Source organism: Pezoporus wallicus, unplaced genomic scaffold, assembly GCF_028554395.1.
Source record: "Pezoporus wallicus isolate ANWC-B61680 ecotype Strahan unplaced genomic scaffold, APGP_CSIRO_Pwel_v1 contig_6464, whole genome shotgun sequence".
In the NCBI taxonomy this organism is placed as follows: Eukaryota; Metazoa; Chordata; class Aves; order Psittaciformes; family Psittacidae; genus Pezoporus; species Pezoporus wallicus.
In genome coordinates this window covers 5,016,827-5,032,364 of record NW_026642130.1, presented here as the reverse complement: position 1 = coordinate 5,032,364, position 15,538 = coordinate 5,016,827, and the positions used below count along the sequence as shown (strand labels likewise).

The 15,538-nt window shown below is 43.7% G+C and overlaps 2 protein-coding genes across 4 annotated transcripts; one reads left to right on the top strand and one right to left on the bottom strand.

Moving 5' to 3' along the window:
• Positions 1 to 4,705: 4,705 nt before the first annotated feature.
• Positions 4,706 to 6,243, top strand: LOC130609005 (taste receptor type 2 member 40-like). Its single transcript, XM_057427529.1, has one exon. It carries the CDS (start codon positions 5,293 to 5,295, stop codon positions 6,241 to 6,243), a length of 951 nt encoding a protein of 316 aa, XP_057283512.1. The 5' UTR covers positions 4,706 to 5,292.
• Positions 6,244 to 9,116: 2,873 nt separating this feature from the next.
• On the bottom strand, positions 9,117 to 14,816 carry ANKRD66 (ankyrin repeat domain 66). 3 transcript variants are annotated; one of them, XM_057427544.1, is made up of 4 exons: positions 14,699 to 14,816; positions 14,341 to 14,507; positions 12,778 to 12,995; positions 9,117 to 10,173 (listed from the first exon to the last, which is right to left on the bottom strand). In XM_057427544.1, exons 2-4 carry the CDS (start codon positions 14,392 to 14,394, stop codon positions 9,993 to 9,995), a joined length of 453 nt encoding a protein of 150 aa, XP_057283527.1. In that variant the 5' UTR covers positions 14,395 to 14,507; positions 14,699 to 14,816; the 3' UTR covers positions 9,117 to 9,992. The 3 variants fall into 3 exon arrangements, with proteins under 3 accessions (XP_057283527.1, XP_057283526.1, XP_057283525.1); XM_057427542.1 differs by having other exon boundaries at positions 9,118 to 10,173; positions 12,778 to 13,006; positions 14,347 to 14,507; XM_057427543.1 differs by lacking the exon at positions 14,699 to 14,816 and having other exon boundaries at positions 14,341 to 14,622.
• Between the last annotated feature and the right edge of the window lie 722 nt (positions 14,817 to 15,538).

Sequence of the window (15,538 nt, the reverse complement as noted above, 5' to 3'; positions counted from 1 at the left end):
GTTCAAAGGTACTGAGCAGTTTCCAGTGAGCTCAGGTTGCAATGGCTTCCCCGGTTTGGCTCCTAAGTACCAATTTAAATCCTGATTTAAGACAAGAAAAGCTGGCCTAAAATGCCAATGTCACAAGTGTACCCACGCTGTCCTGGGTTCAGCAGTAGCAGTCATTTTTCTCCTTCTTGGTAGCTGGTGCAGCGCTGTTTTGACTTTCGGCCTGGGAACAGAGCTGATAACAATGATGTTTTGGTTTGGCCAAGGACTTTGTGAGCCTCATGCTCTGCCAGGGAGGAGGGAAGCTGGGAGGAAGCAGAGACAGGACACCTGACCCAAACTGACCAAAGAGGTATTCCATACCACAGCACATCATGCCCAGGGGGTAACTGGGAGTTACCCAGAAGGGCTAGTACAGTGCAGGGTTGGAGAAGGTATCAGTCAGTGCTTGGTTGGGCTGGGGGGGGTGAGTTATCAGTTGGTTGGTGGTGAGGTGTTGTATTCTCTTCCCTTGTTATTTCCTTTATCATTATTATTATTGGTGGTAGCAGCAGTGATTTGTGTTATACCTTAGTTACTGCACTGTTCTTATCTCAACCCGTGGGAGTTGCATTCTTTTGATTCTCTTCTCCATTCCTCCGGGAGTAGGGGGAGGACAAGAAGGGGGGGAGTGAGTGAACGATCTACCTGGCTGGGTTTAAACCACAACACATGCCCAGGGGCAGATCTACACTGGATTCCTAGACACAGACACTAACTGGCATCAACAACTTCCTGATGGTCCTCCCGAGCAAGCAGGAAAATCTCCTGACCTAACTTCAGACATTCACAGTGTTGGCATCACCACTGTATTAGCTTCCCCGGCACCTTTACAGTCCCTGAAGAGTAACAGGCATTTGGGATATGAGTCACCAGGCCTATTTTAGACTTCTATTTTAGATAAGATGGTTTGTGGCTTGAAGAGTTACCTACTGAGTGCAAAGGCAACCCACAGTGACCTGCAGAGTGGTGGTTGTTGGCTTCAGCAGTTGCTCAAGTAAACCTAACCCTGCATCTGAAAGCAAGGATGCTCAGGCATCATGCTAATGCCAACACATTAATGACATGCCAACAACAGGAGGAAGTTATTTGCTTGTTTTCCCTAAAACAGTGCCAACAAAGGGATTTATTTCAGTAGTTAGGATGCAAATGGAGATAAAATAATCTTTTCAATGCAGATAATACCTTTGGTTAGTCTGTTTGCATCAGTTTTAACTCCAGTGTAATACAAATAAGCTCTGGAACAGAAATGTGGCTCAGGTAGTTATGTCCTTTGTACAAACAAGAATGAAAATTAATGTCTTCTAAGATGGAAAAGCAATCATATAAAACAGAGTGGTACAAAACAGATTTCTAATACAAAATTACCCATCCAGCTTCTCAAATCTCAGGTAAGCCTGTTCTCCTTTGTAGGGCTTTAAATCAATGCAAGACTTCAGCCTGAACATGTCAAACATCTGCAGGATAACATCTTTAGCATTCAGATCTGAAACAGACAGCAGAGGGTAACAATAGCAGTTGTTTTGCCTTTATAGTATTGTAAATATCTATAATTCTAGATAGAAAGTATGAACAAGCGTGCATTAAAGCTATGAACACATATTACAAATATCTACCTGCATGAAAGAGCAGGAGGCTGTTAGCAGAATTCCCTGAATGAAGTAATTTTGGCAGAGCTCATAGAGAGAGAGATTATATTGTGGATAAACTGATAATGCTGAAACAAGCAAACAGGCTTTTGGACATCCAGGGCATTGCTCATGTTTCACTGGGCAATGTTACTGCATATTACTATGGAATTTTAAGTATTGTAAACTTTGAGCTTGGGGCTAGTAAACACAGGAGAAATGTGCAGGATTTTAACAGATTTAATATTAGATTTTACTCTTAAATTGTTCAGAATTTCAAATAGTGCCTAAAACTAGCTGAAAACAAGGAGGGAGAATGCTCTGAACATTTTTTACTTCTAGAGCACCTGCATTTCCTTTCTGCCTGTACTGAGGTGGGCCTGTTAAGAAGAGATAAGGCACAAAGGGTGCAGTATTTCAACATGCCTTTTCTTGAGATTAGGATTTCCTGACTTCATTATCTAGAGATGCACTGATACTAGTCGAATTGGCTGCTCGTCAGCATCTGGCTGGTCACTGGGGCTGTTGCACTGAAAACAGTGTCCTGGGGCAGAGTTGCATTGTTCTATCTGGCCAGCAGTAAGAAGGGCAGCATAATGCAGCCCTTGTTCTTAAATTAATGCAGCATAACTCAATAGCAAATGAAACAAAAGCAGCCCAGAGAGCTGGACAAAAAGAGAGTATATCTAATGCAAGTAATACCATGCTACCATAATAAAAAGTCTTACTACCCAGGCTGTCAGCTGGGATATATGCGTTGGGAAATTTCCATCTGTAGGAGTTGTTTCTCAAAGCATTCCTCTCCAGCTGTTAATGAGATCTGCATGTTTGTATTAACATTTTAAGCCCAGTCTTTGCTGATGCTGGTTTAGAGCAGCAGCACATAGTGGTAAGATAATATCAACTTCAAAAAGCTTCCTTCCCGTTTCTGAAATGAGATAAACAACCATTTAGGCAGGGTAACATATCAAGAACTATAATATATGCTTTTTCAAGGACCACACAATTCATCAGGTTGCCTCATCAACCAGCCCATATCTCCCTAAACAGTAACTGCCCAGAAAGAAGCAAACAACCAACCATTACACACTATAACAGGCCCGTTCTCTGTCAGAAACTAAGGGGATTTGGGGCTGAATAAAGATTTCTGCAACAGTTTAGTAACACCTGCCCAGAGGAGATTTTATTCTTTTTCTCAGGCTTGTATCCTGAAATAACTGTGGACTTCTGAACAATAACACTGATATCCTGGTGGAATGGATTTGTTTGGAAGTTGGGCATCTAATAGCCTAACTAGTTAGCTAACCTTGGTTAATCATCTGGGATTTCTTGTATGATTAAAGGAGACAGACAAGGATTCTGTACAGGGAAGAGGTTGAGCCTGAACCAAGCTCAGGCTGAAGCAATTAAATCTATGTTCTCTGTGTCTCAGATCCCGTTACAGCTGTGTGTTCATCCAGATGCCTAAACATAGGAGTCTGGTGCCATTTGAGATGCACAAGGTTATCCATGGGCCGGTAGATGAAAAGCTTGAGATATTGCTTCCCTTCTACAGTGGTGCTGTGGGGGACTGGCAGCAGACAATGCTGTTTTAAGCAGCTGATCCACATCTTCCATGCTTTAAAAATCATTTGAAGATCTAATTTTATACCCTTATATTTGTAAAGTGCCAGATTCCCCACACAGAGCTGAGGCCAAACCCCAGCCACTGTATGGTCCTGCGAGTGTAACATTTTCATTTAGTGCCCTTGTACAAGCACAATCCCAGCACAGGCAGTTAATTTTCAGCCCTTTTGTTATAGAGATAACTTATACTCTCCTCACATACATATGCAGAGAAGAAAAGAGCCCCTAATGCTACACCACGTTTTCTGTTCTGTCACCAAAACCAGAGGAAACTTACGCCAGAGCATACAGCAGAAAATGGGCAATGTCAGAAAATAAAAGCTCTCAGTGCAATGTTCTGAAACCCTGCGGCAGGGATGAAGGTACTTGGTCTTCATATCTTGGTCACGGATTGTGTGTAACCAACCAACTCAAGATAAATTCACATCGACAAAGCAGAAGCTGAACTACAGCCACTGCCAAGGTTTCTCTGGGAGTTGTGCTGCAGAAGAGCACAGGGGAGACGTTGCTGTTAAGCCTGAAGAAGAGAAGGCTGCGTGGAGACCTCACAGAAGCCTTCCGGTATCTGAAGGGGAGCTGTAGGGATGCTGGAGAGGGACTCTTCATTAGGGACTGTTGTGACAGGACAAGGGGTAACGGGTTAAAACTTAAACAGGGGAAGTTTAGATTGGATATAAGGAGGAAATTCTTTACTGTAAGGGTGGTGAGGCACTGGAATGGGCTCAGGGAAGTTGTGAATGCTCCATCCCTGGAGGTGTTCAAGGCCAGGTTGGACGAAGCCTTGGGTGACATGTGTCAGTCACTAGTGTGAGGTGTCCCTGCCCATGGCAGGGGGGCTGGAACTGGATGATCTTAAGGTCCTTTCCAACCCTAACTATCCTATGATTCTATGATTCCTCATGAGCAGTTGAACGTATTGCCAAATTTATGATGAAGATTTTGGGCTTCCTACACATTTCTAATGTTTAAAGAGCAGCTCCTACATTTATATCCCCCAGAAAACAAGTGCATCATTCTGAAGCGAGAAAATGCTGGTGGTTTATTTCACGTAGCTGTATAGCCATTTGTTGGGTCTAATATTTTTCCTGATTACACCAGCCAAGATCTAGTTTGTAGCTGTGGTCCCAATGTGCAGGGTCCAATGTACAGGGCCCTGTACAAACTCAAAGTCTATTGGCAGTCCATGCTCTACAGAGCTTGACAGAGCTTGACACACTTTTCCTGTTAAAGACCCACAGTTTCCAGGACTTAAATTTGTTTGGAAGCTTGGGAATATTTCAGTGTGGCAGGAACCCAGCATGGACCCGTCCCTGAAGCTCTTTACATTGCTAGCAGGTGTGTTTTGAACCTGTGCACAGGACTCATATTTATTTTTGCCCTTTTCCTTTATATGCTTCAACTTCAAACTTTAAGAGAAAGTCCTGCTTTTCTTTCAATGTCCTCCCCCTACCAAGTGGCTTTTCACTTAAAATTGAGGCATTACCATTAGGAAAGCTAAAATAGATCTCAGTGCCTCTAGAGGATCAAAATGAACTCCAGTTTCCAGCATCTTGGTTGAATTTTACATCTCCTGGTCTCTCAGATGAAAGAGTGACTTCCCTGCCTGTGTTTTCCTGAGCGCACCCCTCCACATGAGCATCACAAGTGACAAAGGGACAGAAGAACACAGATCATGAATCTTGATAGTGATCAAACATGGGACAGTCACTAAATCACAACATTGCCCATTGCAGAAAAACATCTACATTGTTTGTGCTATCCAGCACAGCTCTTGTGAACCGAAATTCAAATACTGAAGACTGACACTGATACCAGGTAAGGGAATACGCAGCACATTTACATTCCTGCACCTGCCCTGCTCTGAACAGGAGCAGCACCAAAATCCCAGCCTTCTTCCCTGCTCTATAAAGCTCCCTCACATGACACTCATAGAACAGCAGTTGCTAACCTGCGTTAAGCATTGGTGCAACAACCTACTCTTCCAGCGGAGTGTCACCATCCATCTTGGAGGATGAATTTGTGCTACTCTCAAGAAGAATTCAATGTCACTTCATATGATACCCTGGCTATTGTCATCATCACATTTCAGGCACTTGCTGGCACGTGGATAAATGCTTTCATCATTTCTGTGATTTGTATTTCTTGGGTCAAAAAGAAAAGCTTTAACTCTAATGAGAAGGTCATGCTGTTTCTAGGATGCTCCAGGTTTGTGTATTTGATCGTCACATGGGTGTATTGCCTTCTCGCAATACTTTATCCCACATACTTTTATGTTCACCCCATACCGCAAGTAGTTGTAGCTGTTCAAAGCTTTTTAAACTCTTCCAACTTGTGGGTTTCTGCCTGTCTGTGTGTTTTTTATTGCGTAAAAGTTGCCAATTTCAGGTACACCTTCTTCCTGTACCTGAAAGTGAAAATTGACAGGATTGTGCCATGGCTGTTGCTGGCTTCAGTGCTTTTATCTCTGGTCATCTGCATCACTGTCTACTACGTCACTGATAAGGCAAAATGTGTCCACCCCAATTCCACTGCCCTAGAAAACTTCTGGAAAATGGATGTCAGAATGAGTGAAGAATTTTTTCCTGTTTTTCTTATCAGCGGCTTTGGATTTGCCACTGCATTCATGGCAGTCATCTTTTCTGTCCTACTCATCTTTTCTCTCTGGAGACAAAAACGCAAGATGCAGAACAACTCAATGAAGGAACTCAACATGGATGCCTATATCAAAGCCATAAAATCTATTCTGTCCATCTTCATTATTTACAGCTTTAATTTTATATGTTTGATCTTGACACTGATTTATGCCACAAAGAAGGAAAATACTGTGTCATTTCTCATTTTCATATTCCAGTATGCTTTTCCATCTCTTCATTCCCTTACTCTGATTTTCAGCAATCCCAAACTGGAAAATGCACTGCTAAGGACTCTACCCTGTGTGAAGTGCAAGGTTTGCAAGAAGTAGGAACTGTAATAAAAGCTGAAGCCCATTAAAAATGTTGATATTTTGTTATAAAACCCAAGTAATTTAATCTCTAATGCAACTCTCCAGTCAGTGTAGATGATACAGATGTTCTACCTTCACTATCTAAGTTAAGAAAGCTTCATTACAATTCTTTCAATTATTCTGAGTTAAATAAGTTACTATTATCATTTATACAATTCGTTGTGTAAGTTATTGTCAAAGTAAATCAGACCTGGTACATGGGCTAGATGCAAAAGTGGAATAACACTACTGCAAACCTCCTAAAAATTTGGTATCTGCTGATTGAAACTACTGAACTAAACATGTTTATATCTATTTGTTGTTTTACATTTATTTCTGCTTTCACAGTCCATAATAATATGAGCTGTATCACTATCATGCATTGGTTTATAGCACAAGCGTGAATATGTTGATCACTATTACTCACCAGAGGTGCTAACTGGCTTTAGCAATACAGCCAGTATTGCTAAATACTGGCCACAGGGTGGACAGGTGGGGTGGAAAGCCCCTGTACCACACCAGCCTTATGTGTCCTCTCTCTGCCACACTTCACGTGAAAACATGATTTCCTCTTCTCCATGTGACTGCGCCCCTGCTCTGCATTTTGTTTCTCATGACATCTGCTGTTACCAGTGGACTCTGGAGCAGTAAAGCACCGAGGACAGTGCGTTTTGTGCAAGGTGTGATCTCGGATGAAGTCAAGCTTTCTTCTTGCAGTGACCCACTGCAGTTGTACACGACGTTTGTGCCACGTGCTGGCAGTTGTGGGGTCCATGGGAGCCTCTCTGAGGAAAGGTCAAGGCTGCTCCATGCCAGGGAAAGCCAGCTCCAATGGACCCACCATAGCAGCACACAGATCAGCCCATCAGCAGTGCTGGTGGTGCCTCTGGGAAAATATCTTTAAGATGGGGAAAACCACTGCCCAGCAGTGAGGAGTGAGGAAAATTGTGAGGAACAGTCCTGCAGCAAACAAGGTCAGAGAAGGAATGGAAGGAGGTGCTCCAGACACTGGAGCAGAAATTCCCCTGCACCACATGGAGGTCCACGGTGGAGCAGATATCCTCATGCAGCCCATGGAGGACGCCACGCTGGAACAGAGGGATGCCCCAAAGGACTGAAAACTGTAGGGAGCCCACACAGGAGCAGGCTTATCCTGAAGGACTGCAGCCCATGGGAAGGACACATGCTGGGACAAGGGAAGAGCTTGAGGAGAAAGAAGTGGGAAAGAAAATAAATTATGGACTGACAGCAATCCCCATTCCCCATTCCCCTGCACTGCTAGAGGGAAGGAGGTAGAGAAGCTGGGAATGAAGAAATGAGGCTGAGAAGAGGGGGTGGAAGTCATGTGTCTTGGTTTTGTCTTTGTTCTTCATCACCCTACTTTTATTTTCAATTGGCAATAAATGAAACTGATTTTTCCTAAGTCAAGTTTGTTTTGCTCATGATGGCAACTGGTGAGTGATCTCCCTGTCTTCATCTTGACCCATGAGCTTTTTCACCTGTGAGCAAAAGACCATTCCCTTATTCTCTTCCCTATTCTTCTCCATCCCCACAAAAATGAAAGGGGAAGAGCTTAAAAGGAAAGTACAAGGAGCTGTTTCCAAATCATCAGCTTTCACTCTTTTCTGGCTTTTCCTGCAATAGTAAAGCAAAAAAAAACAAAAACAAAACAAAAAAACCCACCCAAAAAATTTACATTTCTGTTGTTCTGTAATAAAGATGGGTTCAAAGGGTTTGATTCATCTGATCAAAATCAGACACTCAGAGGACACTGCCTATAGCTGTTTGCTTTTAGCTGTAATTGCACTTTTTAGATCAGATGCCCAACTCCACAGAGTCCCACTTTGACAGCAGGAGACACTACACTCTCAATCTGTTGAGACACTGTGTCCAGACAGAGGCAGATCTTACACACCTCATTCAGACACGTGTCTCCAGCTTTAAAGGCCTTTTTAAAGGGCAGGAACTACCACACCTCCCTTCTTTCCCTCTGTTGCTCATGCAGTTGATCGTTTAATGTGACAGTCCCAATCACAAGACCATCTTACTCCCTACAACCCATGCAACATCGTCCCTCAAAACATCACATGCCACAAAACTCAGCAGGCAAAACCAATATCTTGCAGATGTTATTGCACAAAAAGAATGCAGCCCAATTAAGCCACCTCCATAAACCCCTTGTGAACATCATGCACAATGCAGCATCACCCTCCAGTTTCCAGCATCCAGCCCCACCCAGCTGGCACTGGAGGAGATAGGTTCTAAAACAGCACAGCTGCACTGCACAGCTCATACGCTAAAGGTGCTCTCTGGAGAGATGCAGTGATGTGCCCAGCCCCAGGGAAAGTGTTCCTCAACTACACGACATTCACCAGCTGGCCTCAGGGCTAGAAACAGCCCTGTTTGGCAGTATGGAAAGAGGTACTCTGTCCAATATGTGTCTCCACTTGCACTGTCACCAGTTCAACAGTCAGGCCAACTGTGAATGGAGTTGATGTCTCACATGGCTTGGGAATTACAAATCACAGAATCATTGAATGGTTAGGGTTGGAAAGGACCTTAAGATCAAGACAAAGCTGGGAGCTTGCCTTTTTTTCCATAGGCATCTTGACTCATCTGGGATGCCTAGGGTACCCGAGACATCTGCATGGGGTTGGGAGCTACAGCACAAGATCTTCTGTATACCTGCAGGGTCAGTCTGGGTACTTGAGAGCACCTCTCATGGCTTAGACACCTCTGTGTAGATGGCTGAATTAATCCCTGGAAATCTGCAAGAGGGAGATGGATCACAGCACTGTTGGTTACAGCTGCAGTGCTCAAGTGCTGGGTAAAGGATACCTGTAACTAAGGCACTCCAGAAGCACAAGGTCTGGGTAATGGAGGGGAAGCAGATGGGAAAGGAGGCAGATATACAAGAGCAGGCGAAGCAGACACATAAAAGATGTCAGAACTCAAAACAAATGGCTGCCCACTGCTAGCATGGAACGGAAAACTGCTCTGGGTCAAATCCAAACTCTTTATGATTGAGAAGTGAAACAGTTAAAAAGTATTTTCCCATGAAGAGTGTTGAAGTGCAGAGGGACAGCTCAGCACCAGCTCCACAGCATTCCTATGAGCATAGACATAAAAATGGCTGGGAGCACTGCTAAAAATAAGGCAGTGCTCTAACTGTCTTGGCAGCCATACATGTCTGAAAGCAGCAACGAGAGTAAAAGGTCAACATCAGTGCCTCTCCTTCAGCCAGAAGAAACAACTACACCCCACTCTCAAAGTGAGAGGCACCACCAGAAGCTACAAGTCCCTACAGAGCCTCCTGGTGACTCAGGATGAGAGCAAATAAGCAAAGGCCATGAACATCAGCAGAGTGAGCAGAACAGTCCCAGGTGCTTTCATTAATCAGTTAGGGGCAAAACCATTTCCCTCTCAGACGCTATAAGAAACTGCTGTCATTTCTGTGAATTTATACATTTCAGTGAATTCGAACATAAGAGTGTATTTAAACATCCTCTGCAGTTTTCTGAGATCTGACACATACAGACACACAGACAGAAAGAGGCACTTGTACGTGCTCACTGTGAACAAGAGTATTTACAGTACATCACAGGGATGCATCCTGGTGGCCATCTGCTCCTGTTCATCCATATTTCACCCTGCAGGTGCACTTGAGGTCTGTCAGGGTCATTGCTCTGCACTGCAAGTTGTCAGTGGCACCAAATAGGCAGGGCACACTACTGCTTCTCCCTTTTTTTGGGACTTTTCTTTTGCGCAAAGGATGTATATCTCTTCCAGGAACATGGTGGGTTTCTCTTAAGTTCTTCTTTCTTGAGTTCCCAGTCTTCATCAACCTGGTCTAATGGGATTCCTTTCATTGCAGCTGTCCTGCGATAGTTTCTGCTCTCCACCTCTGCTCTGGAGAAAAAAGCAAGAGAGCATGTTCAATACAACACTGGGCACAGCACAGTCACACCACCACTCATAAGCAGCCCACCTACATCGTATATTGGTATGTTCACAACACTGTTGCCAGCAATACATAAGAAAACACTGAGGTTCATCCCAAATCTAACAGCATTCCTCACCCCATGCAATCAGGTACTCACTGAGAGTTGGGTTGAAGTGGGAAACCTTTGGTAAGGATCAAAGATTGGACTTTTACCACTGGAATCATAATTTTAGCCATCAAAGCTCTGAAAGACTGATCTTGTGAATGTCTGTGGTTTTAAATAGGCTTAACCGCATTTAACGCAACTGTACACGGTATATTAACTCACTGCAACGTTCCCAATTTCTTTTATTTTTTTTTGTACTGCTCATTCGTAAGTACTAGAAACTCTTACTGCCAAATGACAAGTACATCTATCCTTCACTTCCAAGTCATACAACATAGAATCATGGAATGGTTTGGGTCACAAGGGACCTTTGAAGATCATGTCAACCACCAAGATTTAAGTCACTAGCTCTCTTTCACTGGGCACTCTTAAGTGTAAATCTTGTCCAAAAGAAGACAAACCCTTTCCTCCTACTGCAGAGGATGGATGTTTGTAGGTACTCAGTGTTCATGAAGCTCTGTCAGAAATACCAGTAGATATCAGGAAAAATCCTCTCTACACACATATGTGTAAGAAAGAAGGTCAATGCCCCATTGTCTGACAGTATTTAAGAGGCATTTGGACAATGCTCTTAATACATGCTTTAACTTTTGGTCATCCATGACGTGGTCATGCAGTTGGACTAGGTGATCACTGCAGGCCCCTTCCAGCTGAACTATTCTATCCTATTGTATTATATTCTATTGTATTCTGTTCTAAAGTATCTGCTACCAAGGGCAAGAAACCTCTTTCTGGGCACTTTTTTATATATGTATTTTGGTGTATACACACACACACACACACACGTGCACACATATTATGAATGTATATATGCCCTGGACTTGGAATAGCTGGAGCCTTTGGTGCATTCAACACTCAGCACTTTGCAGAGAGCTGGTGGCAGGCACAGGCAGCGTCTCTGTGACAGCTTGGCCCCATCCTCAGCAGGTCTCATAGCATCCAGGGTAAAGCCATTCTCATGCAAAAAAACCCTGAAGCAAACCATGTGTTTGCTATCCAGAATCAGCTGTGTTTTGAAGGCTGTTTCCTGTCCTTTGCATGCCCATGCAAACCTCTGTGAGTGGCAGATACTCTGTAGCAAAATATTATTAACATTTGCATGTTAATAATATTTACATGCCGATACATGTAGTATTTCCATGTTGATGTGCAGCTGGCACACCTGCGGTCAGAGACAGTGTGCAAGGACCATGGTGATGCTAGACGCGGCTGAACCGGGGTTTAGGAAGGATTTGAATGCTCAGAGCCCTGTTATAATACACACGTCTGCATTTGGCACAGACCCTCAAACTTTAAAAAATTGCCTTTTCTCTCTTTTTGCATGAGAGGCAAATATCCAAAAGCGACGGTGATGCTCTGTAACAAAATATCGCTCATATTTACATACCAATAACACGCACACCATGAGCAGAGGGCAGACTTACTCTGCTGCACAGCATTAGTGTGCAGACACACACTTCATTTTCTGTCTGCAGTGCCCAACAGTATTGCCCAGCTCCCATTGGAGCCACAGAGTGCTGCCTGACCATGGGCATCATCACCTCTGAGATGTTCTGGACAACTGAAAGAGCAGAAGTAATTGTGATTATACTACAAATGTCAGTAATTCATCCTGATTAACTCCAAGTTTGCTGATGTGAGGAGGTGAAACTGCTGCATGAGGGTGAAGGTGTTCACTGTGGTTGTAAATTATAGTGGTTTGACTTAAAAAAAGGGCTCCTGAGCCCCAGTGATAACTCTTGGCTGCCCACAGGCTGTGTTATGTGAAATCACCTCACAGCCTTCAAGTGTCTTATACAATGTCCTAGGCATGGGTACTCAAAGCATCTTCCCAGTTGTTAAATTGTTCCAGCCATGCTCCTAGATGAGCCATGCAGCAACAGGGTGAGTGAGGCCAGCACGTGGGTCTGAGAGACAAGTTTCTACCTCAGTCAGCCATCTCAGAAACCCCTCCATCAGCTGCATGAGTCATAGAATCATAGAATCCCAGAAAGGTTTGGGTCAGAAGGGACCTTAAAGCTCGTACAGTTTCAACCCCTGCCACATGCAGGGGCACCTTCCACTACATAAGGTTGCTCCAAGCCATGTCCAGCCTGACCTTAAATACTGCCAGGGATGGGACAGCCACAGCTTCTCTGGGCAACCTGTGCCAGTGACTCACCACCCTCACAGGGAAGAACTTCTTCCACGTAGCAAGTACTAGAGTGAACCTTGCCATTGAGCTTTAAATCACACTTTCACAAGTTAATATTAAACCCACTTTTGCTAATACCTGTGGCGGTGATTCTTTGAGGGACTCTAAACCACTCATTTGTGACCTACAGGTGTAGTCAGCAGGATCCTCAATGGGGACTCGTGACAAGCCCCATCAGCTGCCACAGCAGCACTGACCATGGCTACTCACCTTTCTAAGAACCTGGAGCAGTTTCGGTGACCATAGATTTCTGCAAGCTTCTTGGGAGTGTCCCCAAAGAGGTCGGCTGCATCCATGGCAGCGTGCAGAGAATGAAGGGTGCGAAGCACACCCAGCCTGCCCGCCTCGGCAGCAAAGTGAGCTGGAGTCCAGCCCACCTCAGTTCGCAGGCAATGCCGGGCGCCGTGATCCACGAGGAGCTTGACCAGCTCCGATTGCCCTTGTGTTGGACAGCAAAACAGGGAGAGAAGATGCACATGCATTAGACTTTATGCCTTCAGGATGCTGAAGATGGTCACACACAACTGATCATAATACCATGCAATGATGGATTTTACTCATGACCTGGCCATCATTCATCAAATAAATGATACTCATTAGAAAATGCTGATTTTTTCCCCCCAAACTAGACTGTTTCCAGAAGAATTTTGCAACAAGTCAACAATACAATCAAAATGATTTCTATTAATTTCTGAACAGCACACCTCAATTAGTCATGGACCATCTGGCTACCTACTATTTCATTGTTTTGTTTTGGGTTTTAGTTTAATGCAAACTAAAATTTAAACATTAAAAAAATGGAAAAACCTGTGAATATCTTTACTAAAACAAAGGTTTGTTTGATAGGAGAAATTACTTGTTCTCACTCACCTTCACATTTTTCTAACTTGTGGAATTGCTTAAAGAAGAAAAAAAGTTATTTCTACCCAGCTTCACACTGCCTTGACTGAACTAGATTGTTCCCAATGGCACCAAGCCATGCCAGTCTCCCATCATCATTTTCTTAAGCAGCTCAGTTCCCTTTGCTGATGCTCAAACAAGTAATAATCCACCAGGGCAAAAGTAAAACATGGTGTCAAATGTAAACCAGCAAATCACATACTTGATTTCTGAGCAGAGACAAATGCCGTGATGTGAGATCCCAATGTGCAACAAATGCCCTATCATGGAGGAGGACACTGTGTACTATTACACATTATATATTGTTGCATTCATCTCTTTTTTTTGGGCTGCAAAGGCATATTTGACTTTAACAGACACTTCTGACCGTGAAAGACCAAATGGGAGCTGCAAACAGTTCTGGTCCTTTGTTGTTTGTTCAACCAGGTGGGATAAAGGGCGGGCAATGTAAAACACACTGTAATTATTTTGTCCTATTGGCTTTGATAAATACCTGGTACAAATACAGTGGGTTTGATTTTCTGCTCACTCAGGCAGATGTACATGAGAAATCACTCCTCTGCACCGTATGAAGACACCTCTTAGAAAAGTAATGTGGGGGACAAGCAGACATGCTATATGCAAATATCATGTAAGCTAAATTTTCACATGATGGAAAAAGCCCTAAAAAAACACTTTGATGGCCATCCCATAAATTATTTTGGAGGCAAATTTCCCATTTAAATTTTTATTTTCTTTTTTCTCACTCATTAAGGACAGAACAATCAGATACAAGCTGTGACTACTACCAGCGTTAACTGCCACGAGTGAGATGCAATTACAATCAGCATCACCTATGATGCCAGTTTGCAGAGGTAACAGAGCAGGGGGTACCCTTACCTTTTGCAGCAGCCCAATGCAGCGGGGTCCTGTCGTGCCAGTCGGCATCCTTGTGATTCGGGTCGCAGCGCCCTGTCCTCAAAATCTCATCCACCAGGTCGTAGTCCCCCACAGCCACAGCTTCGTGGAGCTCTGTCATGCTGCACACTTCAGAAAGGTGCCTGGTAAAAGAGTGATGGTTGATTAGAGGGTGTTCACTGATGTATTGGCTTCTCTCAAGAGCAATTTTAACAGATCAAGCCGCATCTATATTAAAAATGAGACACATACTGTGAGAAACCAAAAATAAGGAAAAAGGAATGAGTGGGGAAAAAGGAAAACAGTTTATCCAAACTAGTGATCACAGACTGACAGTGATGTTTGGTTTGTAGTCAAGGAAATCTGGAGCAAAGTGCAGCCCTTTAAACAAAGGACTTTTACATAAAACCATGTTGCATTTCTCAAGGATGTTGCTAACAAACTGACAGCTCAGGCCAAACATTTGCTATGGGGTCTGTTAGTACTCAGTACCATAGAAACTGGCTCCTCCCTTGCCAGAGCTGCAGATCCATTATCGGTGGTGCTTTACTGCAATGAAAGAAATGTCTGTGAAGGTACTCCTGAAGCTCTTTGGTGCAAATAATCAAGCTATGGCATGTTGCTTCAAAATCCCATCTCCATAGCCTTGCTTTGCGTTTGCATTGCATTTACTCCATGGAGTCATTTTCACAGATTGAAAAGAGTGTGATTTCCACATTCAGCATGTTGGAAAGGACCAATGTAGGAGCTTGCAGAGGCTGATGTGAGGGAAGGTTTGCAATCCTGGGGTCTACATCTTGGGAGCCAGAGGTGGATGGGGCCATTTCCCTGCTCCCAACTCCCATAAACATCAGAAACACATCCCAAATACAGGCTGGAGGGACACACAAGCATCTCTACCTTGCTTTCTTGTAAGAAAAGGATGAGATTAAAAAGGTCAGAGGGAATCACCAAGCAGGTCCCCTGACTTATGTAGCTGGACTGTGCAGCCCACATACAAGACAAAGACCCATATATGACATTTACTGAGTTTAACTCCTGCACATCAGGGAATATCTGAATATATTACAAGATATAATAAATTTTGGAGCTCCTCAGTGAGCTAACAAAGTATCATTGGCTTTGGCATGTCTCTGTTGCTTTAACCATTTACGCACTATCTCCTCCTCGTTGT

Bases quoted from the DNA above. Each gene is read 5' to 3' on its own strand.
- LOC130609005 (XM_057427529.1), top strand. From the start codon at position 5,293: ATGAATTTGTGCTACTCTCAAGAAGAATTCAATGTCACTTCATATGAT.
- ANKRD66 (XM_057427542.1), bottom strand. From the start codon at position 14,485: ATGACAGAGCTCCACGAAGCTGTGGCTGTGGGGGACTACGACCTGGTG. The intron at 13,007-14,346 runs GTAAGGGTACCC...GTCCAACACAAG, and splicing joins GCATTGGGCTGCTGCAAAAG to GGCAATCGGAGCTGGTCAAG. The intron at 10,174-12,777 runs GTGAGTAGCCAT...TTTTTTCTCCAG, and splicing joins TGCTCCAGGTTCTTAGAAAG to AGCAGAGGTGGAGAGCAGAA.